At 38.2% G+C, this 25,191-nt stretch overlaps 1 protein-coding gene across 1 annotated transcript; it reads right to left on the bottom strand.

Annotated features, from left to right (window-relative positions):
* Window positions 1-3,512: 3,512 nt before the first annotated feature.
* On the bottom strand, window positions 3,513-22,125 carry LOC111039882 (dual specificity protein kinase splA). Its single transcript, XM_022323532.1, has 3 exons — window positions 21,804-22,125; window positions 17,061-18,162; window positions 3,513-5,582 (listed from the first exon to the last, which is right to left on the bottom strand). Exons 2-3 carry the CDS (start codon window positions 18,138-18,140, stop codon window positions 5,079-5,081), a joined length of 1,584 nt encoding a protein of 527 aa, XP_022179224.1. The 5' UTR covers window positions 18,141-18,162; window positions 21,804-22,125; the 3' UTR covers window positions 3,513-5,078.
* Between the last annotated feature and the right edge of the window lie 3,066 nt (window positions 22,126-25,191).

Here is a 25,191-nt window from a genome sequence, read left to right as displayed (position 1 = left end):
CACTTTTACTGTCCCAAAACGGCAAAACGTGATGACAGACACATAAATAAAATATACAAAAATAAAAAAACACACATCATTGTAAAATCGATACACTCATCATTCAACTCAGAATCTAAAACCCACTTCATTGTTAAATCAACACTTTCATCGTTCACTTAGAGTCTAAAAATATTACATCATGATAAAATCAATTTATGTACCTATTCTTCACTCCACTCAGAGTCTAAGAGTTTTAGTCATAATCACTCAACTCAGTCCCTGAAACACACATCATTGCAGGTAAATCAACACATTCACCGTTCGCTTAGAATCTAAAAATATTACATCATGGTAAAATCAATGTATGTAGGTATTCTTCTCTCCACTCAAAATCTAAGAGTTTTAGTAGGAGGTTGGTGTGTCAAATTTTTCATGCATATTGCAATACATGTAATCAAAATCTAAGAGTTTTAGTCATAATCAAACTTTTACTTATGGAATAGCTACAAAAATTAAATGAATCATAAACAGAAAGCGTCGTTGATCATTTAGAAACACACCGAATGTGAAATGTGAATATTATTTATATCCGGTAACTGTGGTCTGTGGCAGTGTGGCTGTAATTTGTATGCCCTCATATCGGTCATATCGATGTGTCGACAATTATCTATTTATAAATAAAATTAATAAATGGAAAATTAATCTAGCAGACCAACCTCAAGTGCTTCTAGGAAATCTGTACATAATTTTATGGCAAAAATGGAAGATAAATTTAATTCCAACAATGATAATGTGATAAGGATAACATTGATTGTAATTGTTGGTATTTAGAAATCACTTATTTTAGTATGATTTCGTTGTTCAATTACCAAACTAACTTATTACCCAACAACCCACACTCCCACCCCAGAAAAATAAAAATAATTATTAATAAAAGTAGATATTATATTATAATATAATATATATGCGGAACTTGATTAGGCTAGGTCTGGAGATAGAAATCCCTCCCCTGGCCCCCCCACGAAAAAAATTTCTAGGCACGCCTCTACCTAAGGTTAGTCTAACATCGAAATAAATAAATCAGTAAGTGCAGTGCAGTTCGACTGAATTACTACATTTCTAAATATTAGTTAACAATTAACTCTATACATTTAATTAATACGAATATAAAATAACGTAATTTTTATTGTTGACAAGCGAATTGCAGTTAGGATCATAAAATTATTTGTTTAAAAATAAAACAGTTTAATGACTCATAATAAATAATGCCATATTAATATGCTGAATAGCCGAAACTCAATACAAAATTTATACTAAATAAGTTGAAAATACAGTAATTTTCTGATAAATCACAACCGATAACATTGAATGGTTACCACTTCGGAAGTTCGCAACCGGCCTAAGTCCTAACTCCTAAAGTCCTAAGTATGTAGGTAACGGTAAGTCGGTACCTGTTAATCCTAAACGGTTAAAGTAATAAAAAACTTAAGCCACCCAATTCGTTAAAATGTTTAATGAATGAATGAATGAATAAATTAATGCAATAAATGGTAAGACATGATATCTGTTTATGAATCCAAACGTTTACTAACCCATATGCTACAAAGTACAAACTAACAAATCATCTGATATTTTGTTTTATAATAAATTATGTATTATTAATGCTTATAACATTATTTTTATGCATGTACCTGCCTAATCAGGTTGCTTAAAATGCATTATATAATAATTTTACTATTAAAATATAGGATTAATGACATCAATAATATAATAATTTTTTATAAAACTGTATCATTCCAACTTATCTATGATTAATGTCTCATTATTCATTTTCGTATAATTCATGTTGACCACCAAATTATTTAAAACTGCATAGGTACTTAAAAATTACATGAATATAAAATATGTTATGACATTTCAATTATTAAATAGGAAAACCTTTGTGAATATATATTAACACAAATCATCAAATAAAATTATTTAGCAAGACTAAAATTAAAAAAAAATTATCGGACATTTATTAAAAATCAATTATATTGTACTTGGATAACAATATTTTTCATTTGGCGAACTATAATATTATACTGAATTTGTATAATTTTATGCAATATAATATGTGTCTAATCTATATTATCAATTAAGCGTTATGCCTAATAAGTGAATTATAAGTCATAACATAACAAAAATATAATAATAAATTATAATTGAGTTCATATAAATTACAAATACATACTGTAGATTAGTTATCAATCAAATTTCAAATTTATTATGATTTATGACAAATATTATATCCATTAATCCATTAACATTGTTAAATTAACACAATAAAAACCAAATAGGTACATGGGTAAGCGTATGTACATTGTACTCTTTTGGGATTGAATTTTTAGCAAAATATCAAAAACAACAATATACTTTGAATGAATTATAATTATTTCTCTTTTGTAGTTTTATCTAATTTGGCATATAAATTGTTTATAATTTTAAAATTAAAATACAGGTGTTCATTAAATCGACAAATGAAAGTCTTACAGTTGAATTTATTTAAGAGATGCACGGGTTTTGATAACTATTAATAACTATTATTACTTCTTTGCAGAACAGAGTTTTAGAGTTCAAACATGAAGACATTTTTCAATAGTTAAAATACAAATTCACTATCCGTATATTACAAGGATGTTCGGCCACTATTTGTTTGCGTCTCTTCTCTGATCTGCAGTGCACCGCAACATCGCAAATTTGCGTTCGGCAAAACCATCTCGTGTTGTTCGATTTATTATCAAAGTAAATTTGAGAACACTACTTGAATTTGTACGTTGGTTATATTGTGGCAATAATATCCAATTGTTTCTGCCATGTATGAGCATTTTCAAAACTGTTTGGGCTTACACACACATGCATGACAATTATTAAAACATCTTAAACAATGCAACAAAATTAAACAAAAGATAATGTTTATACCTTGAAGTTTGATAATAAGTCAATTCACTCTAATATTAAAGGCAAAAACACTATAGTGCTGTACTCCTGAATGCAAATAATATGCAGTGCTGCACGTGGGTTAGAGAGAGAGAAAACAAATGGTGCTCTAATATCCTCATGTTTTAAATTTCAACCATGCTACGAAACGTTTTACAACAAACGCATACGGTTATGAATTTTAAACTTGTAATGTAATCATCCGTAAGACAACGTATGGCATATGTTATTAGGACACCTTTATAAATTATAAACTATACGCAAATAATATAAATAAGCATTTATGCAGGTCTAAACGAGTGTAAAAAAGAAAAACAATGTATGATTTGTACATAATATATATAGACTCAACAAAATATTATTTTTTTTTTTTTAACACAATACAATCAAAGTTCACGTTTTAAAAGGTAATAAACATTATAACTAATCCGATACATGTAAAATATCAAATAGTCAAAAAACATAAAAAATATAAACATGTATATAATATACATACATATTATAATATAATATAGGTAAAGTAATAAAAAAAAATAAAAATAACATTCTGGTAAACTCAAAGTATTATTGCCATTCTTGTATCACTTTATGCAATAAAATAAATACAAATCGGCAATTTTTATTTTCAATCATACATCAATACGTTTAAATATTATAATTTATACATTAGGCAAAATGAGGATATGTGCATGAAAAAGCATGGGCTAAAAATAAATAAATAAATATCATATCGTTGAGAGGTAAAAAGAATTTCACATCTACAGTCTTTAGACCTGAGAGAAAAAATATAATAATTAAGTGGTTATACTCAACCGCGATTATCATGTACTTGTCAGTCTCTTCAACTTATCAGATTTTTAACAAAAATAGTTATAAGTATATAATTAATAATTAAAAGAAAATTATCATAGTAAAAATATATTATTTTTTAACTATAGTCTTGAGAGTCAAATGTTCGTATATAGTAATATTATTTTAAGTTATAATTATTTTAATATAAAATCAAAAGGTCATTTCCACCTCACTTTTAAAATATCACATGCGTAAAAATTTTAATTTAGAAAGACAGGAGAAATTAAAATTTTTTGAAAAAAATTTGTTCATTTACGCGCGATGAGATCATTCTATCCAGAAATAAATTTAGAGCTTTTGAAATACTGCAAACTTATACATAATAATAACACGTAATGTATGGCATTTAAGTTTTAAGCGTATTAATATTAAAAGGTGGTTTACATATTATTATAGATAATTAAACACGAAATATAGGTATTGATTTTTACATTGTTTTTTCCGAAAAAAAAAATACATTTTATAGACTTTTAATAGTGAATGTATAACATGTATCTAAATTTTTGTTTGAGTTTTTAACAAAATAACGATGATAAAAATAGGTATTTCTCATTTTTACACATAACAAATTATATTTTAATATGTCTTACAACATTGAGAGAAAACGAGTGAATCCTTTAGTTTATCATTAGGTTTTGTTTTTTTTTAGTTTTTTCTGCCCTGTTCCTCACTGGTCAAACATCGCGTGGTAGTAATTATTAATGCACCTACCCATAAACTTTTGTATCGCGAGTGTTCGAAATATGCAAAACAATCTCTCGAAACCTTCCAAGAATTTTCAGTCTTATTACGATTACACATTTTATTGGAGTAAAAGTAACTGCCAAGTTGGGAATCATTACACACCAACTACCAACACAACACATACGATGGTCTAAAAAATGTCAAACTAAACACCACCACGCGAGAGACTATATGGAATCGATTCGATTCGGGTTGGACATGGCGAAAACAATATAAAAGTGAACAAAAAAAAAAAAAAAAACAATACGAAACATTTATGTCACACCGTTGACGGAAGAAAAAAAGGAGGGTGGGGTAGGGGACTAGAAGATTTTTTTTTGACGTCGTTTTTGTCCCGTAAAATCTCGTGCGTACAAATATTTTATATTAATAAATATTATACAAAAATTGACGCGAACGATAGCATGAAATATTATGTATACAAACAAGTTTATACAATTTGAGAGGGACCGAGACGCGGAAAAAAAAACATTTAGGCACAGAGATTTGTCGTCGTCTTCTTCTTGTCAACCGTCGTGATCTTAAGTACCGGGTTCCGGGTCGGGGGCGGACCACCGTCTCTTGTTCCTGCTGATCTTGTCGTCTTCCGCGGACTGTTGCTGCAGCTGCAGCTGAGCTTTTTGTACAGCAGCCGAATGGTGCTGATGGAGATGATGTAGGTTTTGTTGCTGATGATTGTGGTGCTGTTGCTGTTGCTGCTGCTGCTGCTGTTGTACGGCCACAGAGGCGTTGTGCTGCTGCCGTCGTTTTCCGTGCGGTGGCGTTGCCGGGGTCGTGGTCGTTGTCGAGTCCGAGGCTACCGCCGACGACCGTTTCGTCAGAGACACGCACACGTCGCCCACCTGCAGCCGCTGGCACGCCAGTCCATACTTGGCCAGCGTCTTGGCCGGGCTCCACGACGCCCAGCCCCGGCCAAACACGAAGTACGGGTGTTCTGCGCCGCTCTCCATTTCCACCTGATGCGACTTGGACGCCGCAGCCGCAACGGCCGCCGCGGAACTCATCTTTTTGTTGTCGCTGCCGATCTAAAAACAAAAATACCATTATTAATCAAACGTGCCTTCGACAACCGTTTACATGTATTATTATCACTGTTATTATTATCGTTATATTTTTTTTGTTGGCGAGGCGAGTAGTACTATGTATATACAAGCAGCTCCAACACGCTCTAGCCCACGAAGCGATTCGTTTTCCTTAACGCGAAACCATCTCGACAACAACTCAGACGCGAATAATATTATTCAAATCTGTACCTACGTTCAATATTGACTATTGTATAAGCGGAGATATTCGAGCGACGCACACGTTTAGATACGATATTATAATATACTCGTACAAAAATAATAATACAATGTATCGACGGCATCTACTATAATATAATATTGTATTTTGAATAATACGCATGTGACAGACAATGCTGTGTTTGTTTGTGTGTGTGTGTGTGGAGGGGATGGGGAACAATGCGCGACAACAACAACCACTCCCACGGATGTTTATAATTGTAATTTGTGGCACGCAATGCGGGGCACCACCACCACCACCACCACCACAAAGAAATGAAGGATGTCATCACATGTGACGTTACGGCGGCGAGACGGGATGACAACGCGTACGCCTCCCCAACACGTTCCGTCGTTTCGGTAACTCGCGGATAAGCCGAACACGGCGCCGCGAAGATTATAATAATGTGATGCGGGGACGCCCTTGACGAAACAACCAACTAGTAGGTTTACGATAATATATAACACTGTCGCCGACTGCAGCAGAGTGGCTGCGCAGCGCTCTAACGATACCAATTTATTACACAGACGGCGGGCCCAGACGGATGGAAAAAATAATAATAACAAAAACCGATTATGTAAATTTTATAGGAAGAAACGCGAACGCGGCCGGTGTGCGTGTGTGCAGTGTGCGTGCGACGAAGAAAGAGTACACATGAATTATGTAGGTATATACATACGCACACACGCGTGTTTCTTCGTCCTCGAACAAGGCCAACTCTCCGAACAGGATTTGTACTTCTTTTATTTATTTATTATTATTTTTTTGGCAATAACCATGGGCGTGTACGCGTGCGCGCGTGTATGTGTAATACTATGTGGCGGCGGCCGCCGTCTCTATCGCGCGTCGTCGGTCAGTGGTCGGGAGTGCAACAGGTCAACAAACTCGGCGCGCGAGCAAGATGTCGATGACGGAGCCGGAGAGATGGTGGTCGTCGGCGACGGAAAATAGCATTATTCTATCATATTATATACGTGACGTGTGTGTATTTTTTTCGTCCGACTACGAAGACTTCGAAAAGATGAATACACGAGGAGCGGAGTTACCTGGAGCGCGTTGAAGAGGCGATCAATCGGTCGGTAGTGGCGAGGAAACGGACGGGCAGGTGAGAGGGAACGACGACGGAGTGGCGGGGACGGGAGACCGATATAATAATAATATTATAAGCCTACTACAACGACTACGTTAGCCTACATAGTAATGACCCTGCCTTGCCTCAAGGACGAAATTCCCCCACCGCCGCGAGCAATCACCGCTTGACGATGTCTGCTTGTGCGCGCGATGTGCACTATGAGTACCCACCATGTGTTGGGTTACGTCGAACAAACGCGAATTTATAAAAAATAATATGTGTACACGAGCGCGCACGCTCTCCGATATTCCATACACTTTTCCAAATGTTCGTACAACAGCGTTCCCGTGTATTGAATCGCGAACGACGCGTCGGAGAAACGCCGACGACGTCGCATGCGACTGCGCTGCGATTTCGGACACGGCCTCGGCCGGATTATATGCCGCCACATAGGTTCACTCCTGCCCACAGCTCGTTTCGATTTCATAATAATAATAAAATAACTAATGATATTGGTTTCGATGTTACAATATTATAATAATATTATCACGCAGATCACGGCAACGTTTTTTTTTATAATATTAATGTTTTCTTACGATAACCCAACAGCGTGTCCAAATAACGTAATGACCGTCGATCGTGATTCAACCCCGACGACAATAAAATGTAAAAGTTGAAAACTTGTGACCATCACACGAATATTAAATTGTGTGGCTGACTATAGGTGCATAAAAAAAAGGCCAAACTCAAATCTTGAAATTTTACACAGAGAAAAAGACACATCTTAAATCCCACGTGGTTTTGAAATCAATATTTGAATTACGTGTCGAAACATACTGTTATTATATAATGTATATATATTATACATATGTATCATTAAACTTAGGATAATAGTATTCGGTTTTATTGGGTTTAAAACACGTTCGGCGTTCATTCATACGTAAATTAACAACGAATAAGTAATAATAATTATTACGATTGTCGCCTAATGTAAATTATGTTGTGTACACATACATCTATAGTTTTTAAATGGAACATACGAAATAAAACCACTTCCAACACCAAGTACCGACACGTTTTATTGCTTTTCATATTTAATAACCCATTTATATTATAGAGTTTATAATGCACACACGCTATACACACAACAGCTTGTTATCAGAATGCTTACAAATCAGATTCATTGTATTTGAACTGCAGATAGTTGCTTTTAAGCACGCTTAGTTTGTTTTAAATAAAAAAAATTTACATTTTAAGACAGCTGACACAAGCGCTAATGGTAAATTGTTGTTGTATAGTACAAAGGAAAACTGCATTATGTGCATTTAACATAATATCCAGTTGGCTTGACTTCAACAACGCGCGTTATGAATCGAAAAAAAATCTAAATTTAACTCGGAAATAGTAATAGTGTGCAATATTTTAATACAATTAATAATATTGTGGTTTTCTTCGTACTGCATAAACTAAAATATTTGGGTATTAGGTGCGTAATAACACTGTGAAAACGATGTCCGCGAATTATGGCTCTATTCTAGTAAAACAGTTTACCAAACATTTACGAAACACATTAATATTATACGTTGACGCACTACCTATATAGAGGTTAACGTTAAAATGTTTATTAATTATTAAATATTATTTTATAGGTAATAAGCTAACAAGTAATAACTAATAATGAACGTGTGCGGTGAGCACTCGTGGAGTTCAGTTTGCTGATAAAACGCGAATTCGACACATAGATAGTTAATATAAATTAATTTACCAAACACGGCGTAACCGAAATAATAACAAATCGGGATACCACATTATCATATTCCGGTAATCGAAAACTCGAGTTTAAAATTACTCGAAAAATTCAACGGTCCATCGAAGGGAAACGACAGAGGAATGAAAGAAGAACCACAGCAACACGCATGCGTGGGTGCTGCTGAAGTGCTAAGAACTGGAAAAATGTATACATGCAATATGTATAATGCATAAGATGTTTTGAGAGCATATATATATTTTTTTATGAATGACGTGTGACAGCAAATTACCGATTACGCAGAAAACGTCAATGCCGAGGCCAATGTGGAGAGAGGAGGCGCGCGACTCTTTCTCTGGCGCGTATCGTAGTTTATAATGTGTTTCGATTTTCCGACGGGTCATGATTTTTTTTTTTAAATTTAATTTGATAATCGGATATTAAAATGTACACGTTTAATCTAAACATTTTTTCCCGTCTACTAACCGTCATACGATAATTCATACTGACATACTGTACATGTTTGTTCTTTTAGTTTGGATGTGCCCCGTTTATCATAATTATTTATTGAAACTTTGCATAAATATGCAGTGGGCGTTTAGAACTTCTAACGTTCCATGTACAGTTTGTGTACTACAATTATATATTATAAGTTACATAAGCTTATAAATATAGCATATATAAGAGTAAGTATGCCGTGTAAGTATGTCATATTATTGTCCGTTAAGTAGCATACTACATGCGTAGGTACAGTTTTTTGGTAGGTAGCATATTATATAACACGAGTGCCACATATTATAATGCAACAAAATGGGTTTATTAAGTATTCTACATTGTCATTAATATAATTACTAATCAGTAATCAGATTTCCATCGTTTCAGGCGGTATGAATTATTGACATTTATTGCTAATACTATTTATCATTATTATTATCGCTACATCATGCCCTTTCCGCAGTCGAATTGAAACATGAAACACAAGAAAATCATTGTAATAATAGATTTATATCTAAACAAGTCAAATTGTATAACATCCGCGGCTCACTACGCACTTAAATGTGGGTACGGATAATATTTATATAAAATATGTAACATTAATGAATATGTATGGGGTATTTCCTGGGAAAAGTATTGCGCGAGTTCTAGGTCGACATTAACATTTAATAATCAACCTAATATCACTTTTTTTATTTTCACAGTTTAAAAATTGATCAAGGTCACACATTACTTGTGTAATATTAAAATTTTTAAATAATTTTAAATATATTATTTTATGTTTATATCTAATACACAACGGTAGTAAAATGAAAATGTGGTGAAACTGCTCGACGCCTCGACAGCGATAGAAGTAGACTGTAGAGCCCTCAAGTATATATCGTATAAATATAAATATGGATGATGATTAAGATATATATATATTTGAGTAATGTTTAAAAATATTTACAAATCATCGAACAAAGCGTTGACCGGACGAGGTGGAGTATGTCACACTACGTTATTCTACGTGATTAGAAAAAGCACCCAACGTGTACAATAATAATAGTAATAATAATAATAATGACGCAAGCGCGGCGGCGACACCGGTGGCGGGTGCGCTATATCCGGTCGCCATTGAGTCACGACCACCGGGCACCGACAGCGACGTCGCGGAAATCTCGCGGGTGGTGGGTTGTATGAATGAATTCCCCTGCACAATTCATAAGCTCCGACAAACGGGGCGCATGCGCGGGCGACCCGCTGTTGCCAGGGCTCGGTCGGTCCCGCAGGGTGAACGACAAAGGGAAGCCGTCGACGGCACACGAAACTTTCGTAATCGCCGCCAAGCCACCGTGTACCGCGCATTCTCGGGGGTGGGGGAGAGGGAAAATCTAAAATTTCCAAAACTTCATGGATTTATTGCCGGCGTCCACGTTTCTCTTTGAAAAATATCAGCTGAAGACGAGTACGATTAATACGATCATGTCTCGCGGTCTCGGTATATGAGTACATAGTATATAGCCACATCGCCTATCGGGATTTCGTTTACGCTCCAAATGTTATTATTTAATATAATTTATTGGGCCGCATCACGAGAAACCGTGTGATCGCCGAGTTGTCGCAAATGTCGAGACCAGTGACGACTGCCATGTACTCGCTTGTCGTTGTCTTTCAATATATAAGTATATACTGCATGTACAATATTATAGTAAAACTAACCCGCCACGGCACCACGATCGTTTACGTCGTGTTTTTCTTTTCGTTTTTACGACCAACATTTGCGATGTTGGTGTATAGAAACCATGTGTCACGCGACAACCCATCACTCATGCACCCCTCGACCAAAACACTGACATTGCTCCGTACAACCCGACCAATGCACAGCCGTCCGTACACTACGGCACATCGTTACTACGATATTATTATTATCACGTGTACGGTTTGTACGGATTAATATGCATATATAACGGGAAAAGCATCTTTTAATGTTTGGACCAGTTGGAAAAAAATTAGTCATTCTGAAAAAGTTAGAGAAAAAATTATTATTATTTTACAATTCTATAAACTTCAAATGCTTATAAAAATATAGCTTTATGTGATTTTAAATTTAACTTGTTTTATTGGCTAACTCTACTAAGAACAAATTTCGAAGAATCTATTTAATACAAATTTAAGTATATATATTAAACATTTTAATACACGAAATAATTTGGGAACTCGCGTCACATGTTATCCATACGAACGTTGACCGAGTTTTGAGTATGTTGCTGGTGATATCTGCGAGTCGGACGGAAACTGGCTTTGTCAGTGTACGATAATGATGTGTGGGTACAATTCTTAAAGCAGAACATAGGGATATAGAGCTAAGCGTTACTTCACATCATTATTAAACGTGAAATATAATTGGGATTCATATTTCACTCGGCCTTCAGCAACATACATAAACGAACACAACTATGTGCCTGAATCCGTATAAATCACCAGCTACAAATCATTGATCCGGGTACTAAGGCCAATATTCATGCTATAAAGAGACTGCATGGAGACAGTTCAAAGTAAAATACGATAAAGAAAACAGATGGTGTGGGAGAACCAACCTATAGGGTATTGGACCGGTTGTAGTTAATGAAAGAGTGGCGGCGTTCACTAAATCTCTCAAAAGTAACCTTTTTTGAACAATTTTAAGACGAGAAAAACACTTTTTTGATACAAAAAACACATTTCTACAAACGACTTCATTATGAGATGGAAGATTGAAGATATCTCGAGTTTCGATACTTGTAAATTGTCTTTGGACACTCCCCCCCACCACCAACACTCGGCAGCAATATTAAACTTTCAGTCACGGCAGTCGGCACACGGTAAATTTGTTCGTCATTTTTAAAGACTACACTCCCCGTCGCCCCTACCATAAACTTTCTCATGATCGTCCCTGCAGTACATATTGTTATATAATTATAGTTGTATGGATATATTATTAAATACTAAATTATATCTCCAGCAGAACAGTCCACAGCTAATGGACTGTGCAGACCTTAGGAACAAAAATTAGTTGTCTACGATAACTAATAGCACTGTATTATATTATACTATATAATCTATATAGAAAATGTTTAGTTTATAACATATTATATGCATAATTGTATAAATATAAAATATTATCGACAATCGTACATTATATCGTCGGTTCGTTTACAATTCGGTAACATTTAATATGGCTGTATTGATACATCAGTGTCTATATCATATTGATTTTTTTATACTTAATGTTATTATAAACCAATTATAAAATATGAAATATTGGTTCAAAAAAATTCTCATAATAATGACCAATTATAAGTGTCTAAGATGTATTAGCAGCCGCCCAAGCCACAAGCTATAAGAATAGAACGATACACTAACAGGATCCACTAATAGTTCGAAATATATACTATAATTTATTGTTGTATACTCACGAATCCGATAATAAACGACGAGAGAATAACAAAAACGTATATTATTTAGTTTAGAGCTCTTAACAATTTAACCCTCACTTCCCCGGCACGAATAACCCTGACCCATGTCGAAAAGATAAACCAAAATCCTAACTATACGACAACTGTGACTATCGAGTGGTTTGATCTTGTCCGAACGTTAAGGCGCACGTTTATTTGTCCGCCATATGATTATCGATTAGAATTTATGACCCTGGTTTTTTGCATTTTTTTTTAAATCACCACACGTGATTGGCAAATAGCAGTAGTGGAGTTACCAGTAGGTACGTATTCAAGTCGTGACTGCGTGTGCCGGATAAAATCCGAATAACATACATAAGGATATATATAAGTACGCAGAACTACTAATGAGATAAGTCATATTATAGCCTTTGCAGGGTACAGAGTGTACTAGAATCGGTTCATTCAGTATACAATGGAGAACAATTTTTCGCTACTATTGCCGAAGACTGTACGGTGGGGGGGGGCACCGAAAGGGGTCACACGCAGTCACCCTCTATCTCGTGTCGGCAGGGAAGTTATTCGGTGCACATGCGCGACGGGTGCACTCGAGCAGTGCGCTTAACACGCGGGAGGAGCCGTGAGGGGGCACCGAATTAGCATTTCCAATCGATGTCTGCATTCCGACCTTCAGACGAAAAAAGGTCACACACACGCACACACAAACAATACTCTCCGTAGCGCTGAATCGGGTTCTGGCGAGGGGAGTAGGAAGGGGCGACGGGTTGGTTTTGGCATTGTGTTGGATATCAGCTTTTTTTCGCCATCTTCTCTTTCTCTGCATACGTGCGCTGCCGTCGCCTGTACTCGTTCTTTCCTTTCTCGGGCATCTTTTTTTTTTCTTTCCCATTCTCGAAACTAGTTTGCACGAGCGTAGAAAAAAAAAGCGTACACAACGACGAGGAAAACAAAGGGGGCGGCGAGGAGAGGAAGTGTAATATGCGCAGACAACCGAATGTGGAGGAGGGTTGACCGCGAGTAGCGCGCGCGTGTTCAGAGAAAACGAGAAAACGACGATGACGCGATCGCCACTATAGATCACTCGTCGCCCGCGCTAACCGGTAACCAGGTATCACGAAAACGCGGCCGTGCGCAATATCTAATTACTATTGTTGAATGAAATTTATGCGTTTTCGATAATGAGACTGCCGTACAGAGATCTCACCGACCGGAGTATGAAAAATACGTGTTACGTAATGAAATGCGACCGGCGCCACCGCCGTCGAAATAAATGAGTTGAAAAAAATTAAACTCACCTATACTATAGGTAATATATAGTAATGTTTTGCTCTTTGAACTGGATAATATTATACATTTTTTTTCTCGTAATAAAACGCTCGCTGAGGAATGGATATTTTTATTTATCGCCCATCGGCAACGATTCAGCTAGCCCGTCGTTTAAGCACACACAGTCGCGCCGCAAATCCCGGTCGACACATATTATTTCTATCATTATTATTCATTAGTCATTACTCATTACTAACCAGTAACCACAGTGCAAACTGCAGCACATGCCAATATGCCATGTACAGATAAATATTATGTATATTGTGTATGAGCATTGAACAGCGTACTTATTTTTTTTCTTCCGAGATCAAAAATAATGAAATGCGAAATGCAAAAACAAATACGCGGAACGATTTTTAATGATGATTATCTGTTAAAACGACACATCTATTATACTATATAATGATATAATTTTTTTAAAATTAAATGCTTGGTTATATGGTTTGAACGAGTTAGTGGAAACGATCCTGATTGCTTAATAGGAATTCACGACGAAAATGGACACTACGCATTAGATAAAAAACAACAACATGCAATATGATATTCCAATATACATAAATAATTCTCGGCACAAAGAATTCCGCGAAACGAGAAAGTACTTCATATTGTATTTGGATTGTATCATGTTGATGATGGAAAGAAAAAAACAGTCTGTAATCATTATAATATTAAGTGAGGACTTATCAAATAATTCATGCATTCACAATATTATTCCAATGTTTCCTACGACACTAATATAATATAATAGTACAACAATAGAACTAATTAGAAATATTTTGAAATCAAGCATTCGGTTTTATAATATAATATTACCGATACACTTTTAAAACACAACGGTGTGTACTGTGTATTATAACTTGCTTTGGACAATGAACACGATTTAAATCGAACAACGTAACAAAGACCGTTGCGTAGTTAATAATGTCATTTGAATGGGTTTAACATACAAACTCGCAGATAAATATCATATTAGTAGGTACATTTATAATGCAATTACGATATAATACTATACCTACTATTAAAACATTCTCCGAATTCGTCAGAGTTCCCGGACCCACAGAAATTAAATTATTAATTGAAGTAAATTTGCATGCACTTGTATGCAACTATATAAATTATAATAATTTGAAATTCGTGTGATGTAATTTGTGATTGTCGCGGGGACACGACACTACAAAGTACAAACAGTAACACATCAATAATTTAAAAAGTTCAAATAATTACTAAAAAAATTGGATAGTCTTTGACATGCATACAGAAACTGTAAACATTTAACCACTTTATGCATTTACAATACACAGCCACACAAGTATTACTAATTTAGTATTTATCACCGAATTTGATTAACAAATGTTCAATGCAAGTTGAGTTTTCAAGATAGTCGTTTTACCATCGGAGTAAAATTAGAGCATTAAAATGTATACACTAGTACCAATAAAATACTAGAAAAATAGTGTCGTCGATAAAGTTAGTGTATAGATTCGATAGAGTAAGTAGTTTATAGTAAAGCCACGATACTTTACTAACTATACACTTTTGAAGAATTAAATAAAATCTTGGATCTTTGATTTACAATAATATTGCCATTACTTCAAAAATAATATAGAATTATTAATTGAATAATATGCTGCAGTAATAGTATACAACGTTGTGTTCCATCTCAACGACAATAATTTATTGTTGATACCGCGGCGGAGGATCAAAACCGGCAACGATTCGAAATATCAAAAAATCGTGAGGTTTCACTTGCACAACAAATATTGTACGAACACGTGACAGACGTGACCAGATGTGTGAGATGTCCAAGTCCCACACACACGCATATTTCGTCGACAAGGGACGCATCACGTTCGTTTTCCGGGATCGTAGGAAAACTTCTTGAAACGTGTTCAACCGTTAACAAATTTCGACAATTACCCGGACGGTCGTGTGCGACACATTAGTCTGCGCCGTTCGGCTGAAGTCGTAGAGTAGGTATCAGTTGTTGGTATGTGGGTGTGGGTGGGGTGGGGGCGTACGAGAAGACTTTACACGTGGAGTGTGGACCGTGAACAATACATTATTACGCAAAACCAACCGGTCGTACAATACGCAGGAAAAAAATTCCACAAATGAAATTCGAAAAAAAAATTTTATACACAGGTGGGTGATACGTGTTTAATAATATTATTATTTTTATTCACTTAATAATTCAATTTCGTTAAAAAGGTGGTTGGAGATAAAACGGCGTCGAACACACAGCGCGCGCGTTGGTTTGTCGTGTGGTCGTCGACGGACAAGGAATTCCTACGCGCGCGCGTAGTATAATATTATTACACTCGCACACAAATACTACGACTAAAATTTATACGCACACACACACGCGCGAGCGCGCGCCAAGACAAACTCGTGCCACGCAATATGGCCGCCTCCACAAGCTCCGGGTTTTTCCACACCTCTTGAACTAGAACCAGTCCGGAACAATGTCACTCACTACAACTCTCCTCGACGAACGGGGGCCGCCGCCGCGTTCCTCTCGTGGACTCCCAAGGTCGTACGGCGAGATTACATGCCCATCGCTCTCGCACCACCAACCGCCTCGCGACACCCACTGCGCGCACCGTCTTCGTGATAAAAAGTAATAATAATAATAATAATAATAATAGTAATAATAATAAAAAACCCGTATCGTCTTGGTTGCATTCCAGGAGTTATTATTATTACATACAGAATTTACCGCGGCGGCGGCGGCGACGAGTGGTTCGTTTTTAAGACCGCCGCGCTAATGGTTCTCCTACTCCACCGCACAACGTCATCCACCTACTATTCGTGTTTAGTCTTCACCACCGCACCCTACTCCGCCGGTCTTTCACCAAAACCCGATTCCAAGATGAGACCATATTATATTTTACTATATTATACACGTTTGATATACGACGAGCTCCCGCGGTGTTACGCCGGCGTGTGGAGGGATGGATGGAGAGTGAGGCGGTCGAAAATACTACTATTACTACTATAATACTACTACTGTTACTACTATTATTATTATTATTATTATTATTACTACGAAAACTACTACGACGACGACGACGACTTCCTTATCGATGAAAAATATAATATACGACAATAATAATGATAATAATAATAATCGGAATATCGCGCTTACCTGATGATTTCTTTGGTCGCCGTAGCTAAGTGTGATCTTTATGTTGCCTTTGACCGCCGAATCCGTCACGGGTTCGATTCTCACCACCGTACTAGGATCGATCCTGTGCAGGTCACTGTTTTCCACAGAGTTCAAAAAGTCTTCGGTCCTCATGTCTTCGACCTTTTTTATATTGCCGTTGGCCAACCGTATCAGCGAACCTTTGGTGAAGTTTGACGTCTTGGCCGCCGGTGGCGACAGCGGCTCCGGCGAGTTGCGTCGCGGTTTCTTTGGCGAAGGTTCAGAGGCCGCGCCTATGTGGTTATTGTTGTTATTGTTGATGTTGTTGTTGTGGTTGACGGCGGGCGCGGTGGCTACTGTAGTGGCCGGTTGGGGAGGCGGTAGTATTCGCTGCTGTTGCAGCTGCAGGGGTGGTTTATTGTCCCTACCGTTTGGAACTTTGAACTGTTCAGGAGGCGACGACGACGGGCTAGCCTGACTACCGACGCCAACACCGCCGCCGTTCTTGTTCGGTGGACTCGGGTACCTTCGTTCTTGCGGCGGCTGCATCAGATGGTGTCTGGTATCCCGCGGTATGACGGGCGCGTACGGGCTAGTGTACACACCGTATGGCGCCGGCGGCTGGTGCATGGTATGGTACGGGTGGTACGGCGTCGCGCTGACGTAGAGCCGGGGATGTCCGTACACCGGGTATGGATGGTGCCGGTCGTCCAACCTGATGTGGTGGTCGACCGACGGCGGCGGCAACGGTTCTTTGGGGGCCGTCAGGTTTACCGGACGGCAATCCACTGGGTACTTTGACGACGCCCTAGGCGCCTTAAGGGGGTTCACGGGCGCCGGTTTCGGCAACGGCCGCAGGAACTCTGGCGTGGATGGCAGCTCGGAAGACTGTTGCTGTTGCTGTTGCTGCTGTTGTTGTTGTTGTTGCGGCGAAGGCGGCGGCGGCCCCACCGATTTCATGTATGCCGACGGTTCCACATATGACATACGGTGGTGGCTATGGACAGCCTGGTGGTTATACGGCAAATGGGCCTGGAGTCCGTGGCCAACGCCGTCCACCACGAGACCGCTGGTGATCATTGCACGTGTTGATGAGGAACACCTAAATCAAATCGCAAGGGTTAGAAATTGAAATATGATAACTAATAATACAATATTATGACAGTAGTTATTGAATTATGAGAAGTTATACCATTACGATGGTAATGAAATATAGAGTCCCGACTTCTGACCTAATTTGAAAACAAGTTGGTATGCGTAAATCAATTAATTTTGTTCGGGAAACTTTTTAATCCGCGTTGTCGCTGCAGTATAGCTATTATTTACAAAATATTTATTGATAAGACCGCCGCATAACGGACGCTGTCGTGAGCGATATCGAAAACAGAATTAATATTGTCCCGGGACATGCATCGGTGTGTACGTGCGTTTGCGAATGTTGTCGGCGTGGGCGTATCACTGCAGGCGCGACAAACCATAAAAAATAAAATAATGATAATAAAGCACGAAAGAAGCCAATGAAAACCGTAGGCAATTACTCGAGTCCGAGCCGGGTGTACAAGTGGTTTCTGTTTTATTCTCGTCGGTAATTACGTTTGGGATGTTAAAGAGCCGGTGGTGTAGGGAAAACCGAGAGGTACCTACGGCGCAGGTTTTTCAAAAATAACCCCAAAATGGGTTCGAATACAACATTAGAATAAATTTGTTGTATTCAATAATCAACATACGGACATCGGACAAAAAGTAGAATTTTTTTTATGAAATACGAGATAGAGTCGGTCATTATTGTTATTATATTTATTGTCTTAAACATATGAATAAAAAAAATACAACGAATAATTTGCACATTGTATAAAACGCATAGAAAATTCCACTGTGAATCTCTGTTACATAGTAGTGGTAGACAGTATAACATAAAATAATCGACAAAGATGATAATAATAATACCTATAAGATTTAATAAAATTATAATATCGATTATGCAGTAGGTACATTTTCTGTTACGCGCGTGCATAAAAGAGGACAAAGAAAGCAATATACGATTGTTACGAGATTGCCATGTCCTCTCGAGTCACCCTCGACACACACGCAAACATGTACCTACAACCTACTGATAAAATACAATTTCATTCAACGAGAGTTTGGCATAATATTATATTATATTATTATTATTATTATTATATATTCCATTATTAAACGTATGTACTGTATGTCTATATGTATACACCGCCACACCGGAGACCTGCTGTAGTGTGTAGAACACCACAACAATAAAGGACAGACAAAAAGAGTCGTACTCGACACGTGCGTGCTGATAATTTTTGTACACACAGTTTCTCGAACAATACGCCAACAGCGACTGTGTGGCGTGCTTATCTCGTTTCAAACAAATCTTAAATAAACGGCAAAAAATTAATAGAAAAAAAAACCGTACACAACAAAACATCGTACACAATAGGCTCGAAAACGGGCTTGTTCAGCGGGTTGAGAACACAATATTAATAATATTCAGTGTGGAGAAAAAATAATAATATACAATAAAAGCGAAGAGGCTTATCTGTAAAATTGTATTCTCGGAAACGAGGAGCTGATTATTTTGCAAATACCACAATAAATGCATCATGCACTTAAAATATTCGTACTCTAACGATAATAATTATTATTTATTAGTATTGTTAATCGGGCCAGTTTATCTGCGATAAGGACACCGACGGATAATTGCCCTTTGTACGCGACGCAAACGATGTGCATACACAATATTACCCACTCGTCGCTCACCCGCGCTTATTCGTCCGTTTACGCGTGACGGTCTCTGTCAACATTGCTCATTAGTCATTACAATAATTATTTTTTTTCGTCACTAATAACGTCTTACACACGTCCGTTATCGTCGGAGCACGACTTATCGATGCTGCCGGGTGTATCCCGGGAACGCGCGAAGAGCACCGGAAGAAACAATCGAAACCCAATAACCCCGCGTACCAAAGCCGAGCACCCACACACCCACCACCGATTTCGTAGGGTATTCCGAGACGAGTTCCGGCGGTCGAAATCGGAACGTAAGCATAATAATATTATGGCAATCGACGTTGTTCGCGCTAATCTCTTTCGTACAATTCTGATGATGGCGTTATCACGTCGACATGGACGATAACGTACGCCAAACGACCGAACACGACGAAGGCAAAGCGACTTCTGACGAAAGATGCACCGGACTGTCGGCTGCAGCCTGCAAGGTTAATGGTTTTTTACATAACAATAATCATGATTTAATATTTTTAACGTTATAGGTACGTATTACACGCCGTCTCGGCATAACCCACTCGGAACGGAATAAGTTATATTATTTTAAACCCGATTAGGTACGGTTGTTTATTGCAGACAATTAGCGAACCAAACAAATTAACGATAACGAACCCATCGATGATATTGTTATTATCATATTGTCGGTATCATAAATGTACAGCGGTACACCGTTTAGTGTTGTGTTGTGTTTTTGGAAACGGCATTATCCACGTGTCCGATTTCAGCGCATTTTTATCTATTTTACAATTAAACGCCTGCTTCGCTTCGCGGGCTCTTATCGCGGTAGTTTTTAATAAATTGAATATTGTTATTGTAATGTAAACGGACGAACGGAGAGAAGATCGCATCGCAGAATTATTATTATTATTATTATTATTTACGTTCGGCTCGAGCGGTCGTCTGGGTACTTTTACATCGCAGCAAATATTCGAGTGCGAGTACTATATAATAAACAATTATTACTATCATGCAGAACCGCCGTTTGCGTCATAAGAAAGAGTCGTATCGTATCGTGTTGTGATACACACGCACACACACTAGGTACACGGCGACTGCGCGCCACGAGAATTGCGATCGGAGTCGACCACCGTTCGGTTTAATTTTTCGTGATTGGCGAGACGGAAAACCTACGAGAACGCCGTAAACGATACGAAATCGGCGTGCAAAACGGGACACCGCCGCGATCACACGTCGACGGCGGTGGCGGCGGTGGCGGCGGCGGCAGCGACGACGACGACCTTGAGGCGGAACGAAAAACAACCGCCGAAAACTCGAGCGCGCAACACCTCATCGCGAAATAGTTGTGCATAAGTGTCAATGAATAGCCGATTAGAGAGCTCGTTTCCACTATAACGACACTCCGCGCACGCACGCACGACACACAGTCACACACATACTCACACTTGCGCGCAGATAAATACTACACGCCAGATATTTACCGAACACCCGTAAGACATGCGATAACCGATTTCCGTCAGTTTTCCGGACCGTCGAAACACAATCGAGTTTTGTACGGTCCTCGCTCAGACACAACACCGTAACTAGCCCGCGAAATTCGCGCGGCCGGAAACCAGTCCCGAACGTCCAAGGCTAAACCGGGACGCGTGTCGCACCTGTGCGCTGTTTTTAAATCCCGTACACCTGATTTAGGCGTATGTGTTGCTAGGCAAGACTGAAGTCCAGGAAATGGACAATAACGGATTGAACGGTCCGTCGACAGTACTGCCGAACCCGGTAAGCGGTGTTCCGAGGGTTCGACCACAACACACACGGGGATCAGTAAAGATAATAATAAAAATAATAATAACAGACGGATGCCGTTGGACAAGAGATAAAATTAAATTTAAACGCAACAGCACTCGTGAGAAAAACTATTTTTATAAAGCAAAATTTAAAAATAATATCCGTCCATAACGCCACTATGTAGTCACTACTTACCGGACAAGTTGTTATTAATAATAATAATAGTCGTGCAGCCACTGGTGCTGATAAGCATTTTCCGTCGAACACACACACGTCACGACAATTACAACGCCGGTCAACGACTAACCCGCGCGACGGCGGTTACGACGTTACGTTAGTATGTTTTATATAGTATATATTCGCGCCGTCGGGAGAGGAGAGAAGGTCGCGAGCGTCGAGGAGCGAGCGAGAAAGACGCGGCAGACACACATACGGGCACACACGCGCGCGCACACACACACACGGTCACATGCGTTGGACGGCGACGACTACCACCACCACCACCGCCACCACCACTACTACTACTACTACTACTACTATTATTACTACTACTACTACTATTACTACAACTACTACTACTACTACTACAACAATATAATGTACTACTACGTTACATACTACGGCGCATGGCGACGGAGCACCACTCGCTTTACACGCGGCGCGCGCTCCCGGATTGAACAAAGTGTATTATTATACGCGCGCGCACACGTATGCACACACGCGCGCGCCCGCGCGCTGACACTATACACCGCGACGCAGTGACAACGCACGCGAAAAACGATGAGGGAACGCCGCACACGAGGAACGGCCGGTGTAGTGTGTATACACGCGTTCACGTATCGGCGTCGGTGGGTAGGCGATGGCCGGCAGTGTTGTTTTTCTATGGGACGCCGCCGCCGCCGGAGAATACTATGCGCGCGCGCACACAAACGCATACGCACAATGGACCGTGCTGGGTGTGCGTGCGTGCGCGTTCTCCGGCGACGAGGGAGGGTGGCGGTGGGTGGCGTACGACGACTACGACGGCATTCCACTATCGTAACCCACCCGTCCCGCCCCGAGTGCCCGACCGTAGTCATATTGTAGTGGTGCTCCGGCCCCGACCCCGACCGACTGCGGGCCGCGACACCCTTACTACGAACAGGCACGACGCGGCACGCCGTCCGTACAGCAGGTGGATCCATACGCCGTGACCGAAATACCGTGTGTGTGCGCCCCCTCCCCACCACGCTGGTACGCCGGTTAGCGCGGTCCATTCACACTCCGGAGACGCTCGAACGCGCCGTCGCCGGCCTCGGACGTGTCGGCGGGTCGGCGAGCGGGTTGCTCGTGCCGGTCGGGTGGGCTGGAAGAGTGGGCGCCGCGGACTAATTTCCCGACGACGAAGCGCGAGCGCGCCACCCGATTTTTCACTATTCGCGCCGTCGGAACGAGGGATCGATGGCTCCGAAACGGTGTTTGGTAAGCTCATCGGTATTGTCCCACGTCTCGGCGACATTATTTTGCGCGCGTAAACCCTTTGATAAAAATATATGAACGCGGTCGGTCGTTGTCGCAGGGTCGATCGTTGGACTACTTGGACAGTGCTTGTGGTTCTGTCCGAGTACAATATTATGCAAAGTGCGTACGAATCGCAGGTTTCCTCATCGGGTGTTTCCTCGTCATATTTTGTCATGTTTTACGAGATATTCAGAAATGCCTCCAATATCCCACCGACCGTCTGCTGGATGTATAAATAACCTTCAGAATTGTTACGAAAACAAAAATAGTTTATACCCACCGGGTTTTATGGACGGACAACATGATACTAATCTGTTATGTTCGGTTTTGAATGAATAGTAATACATTTCATACGCAACTGAATTGCTGAGAATTAAATTTATCACTAATACCTATTACATTTTATTTTATACTCATATCAAATTTAACCCAAACAACCAGTGATCGAAAATTACATTATTAATGACACTTGTACAATCTGACAATCGTCATTCTTAAGGAAATGTTTGTCTGTTGATGTATATTTGTTTAATTTATATTTGCTTATTGTGAATTTATTTGTAATGTTATGACTTATTTAGACATTTAGATGAACGGTCAACATATTCATCGTTAGTTTAGCAAATTAATGTTAGAATTGAGTTTAATTTTCCAAAGGACAAAATAACACAAGGTTAAATATAGTAAAATTATACATTAGTATTTAATAGTAAAATAGCTAATATTGTTACCAAAATAACTGGATACATCACTATCGTACATTTAACTATAGTATATATACCGTTGGTCTGTAAATATTGTATTTAAAATGTTCAAATAATTATCATCAGTCATTAGTCTACATAATATAAATTGTTATTGGTTACAGTAATAATATAAACAGAAACATCGCAGATACTGTCATTTTAATTATCGAAGTTAAATACAATATTAATGTTACACTTTTATATCAGTTATATTTTTAATAAAAGACTTGTATTTGATAATGTTATTACAAAACATTATAAGCTAATCAAAAAAATTAACATTCTTGGTTATATTAATTAAAAATATAAATAATTGTAGTTTTAATCTCTATTTTATTATACTATTTGCCATTGATTGGATTGCCATATAATACTGTTATTTGTTACTATTTTAATATTTTATATTATTTCTATAACAATGGTAACATTTTTATTTTTTGTTTTCAATGGATACAATAATTTAAATCAATAAAAATAAACATCGATGAGTGGTTACTTAGCAGAATACTGATACATCTATATAAATCATGCCACTTATTTATGTTCAGAGGTCGTGGCTCTTCTCTTGCCCTTGTCCAAACTTTTGCCTTTATTGTCCAAGTTATAGATATAGTTTATAAGTTTAAGCTGAAGAATGCATACAAATGCACAGTCTAACACATTTTAGCGTAGTAATGTATTATTTCGTAAACAGATGATTCAATTATAAATAATTGCTTTTATGTACCCACTGCAGCACACCCTCTCTGTCTTTCACACCTATACTAATACAAGTATAATATATGTATACCATCTAAACTATTGTCTATTACCGAAAAGCTAAAAGGTCATGACTACAGAATAAAAACTTTACTACAATAATACGAATACGTATACAAGTCATATTCACACATTTTGTGTTCAATTTTTATAGTGAATGAACACTTTATTGGGTGAGATCTACTGGTAATTATTAGAATGTTATGTTCTAGTTCGGCGAGTTCTTTAACAAAACTAAAAGTTCTATTTAAAATTAAAATATTGTAACGGTAAGACAGATGATGTTTTAATGGGGCCATGGCCCTTCCGATCTATTTGCTACCAAATACATAGACCCCCTCTAAATATTCCCAACCTGCAATTATAACTTAACTATTATCATTCATTAATTTTAAACTAAACAAAAATTAAATATAAAATAATATTGAACAGCTGTTGTTATTGAAGAGTGAAGTTAGCATGAAATTCGATTTACTTATAAATTATTATTATTATTTATTACAGCTGCAATGTTTAACGTTTCTCAAATTTCAGATTCCTCTTATATGACTAATAATATAAAGCCATATATGTATTAT

This window comes from Myzus persicae, unplaced genomic scaffold (assembly GCF_001856785.1).
Source record: "Myzus persicae strain clone G006 unplaced genomic scaffold, MPER_G0061.0, whole genome shotgun sequence".
NCBI lineage: Eukaryota > Metazoa > Arthropoda > Insecta > Hemiptera > Aphididae > Myzus > Myzus persicae.
The sequence above is the reverse complement of the archived record's forward strand: the minus strand, read 5'-3'. Positions and strand labels throughout refer to the sequence as shown.

Bases quoted from the DNA above. Each gene is read 5' to 3' on its own strand.
- LOC111039882 (XM_022323532.1), bottom strand. From the start codon at position 18,140: ATGATCACCAGCGGTCTCGTGGTGGACGGCGTTGGCCACGGACTCCAG. The intron at 5,583-17,060 runs GTAAGCGCGATA...TTTTGTTTTTAG, and splicing joins GCGACCAAAGAAATCATCAG to ATCGGCAGCGACAACAAAAA.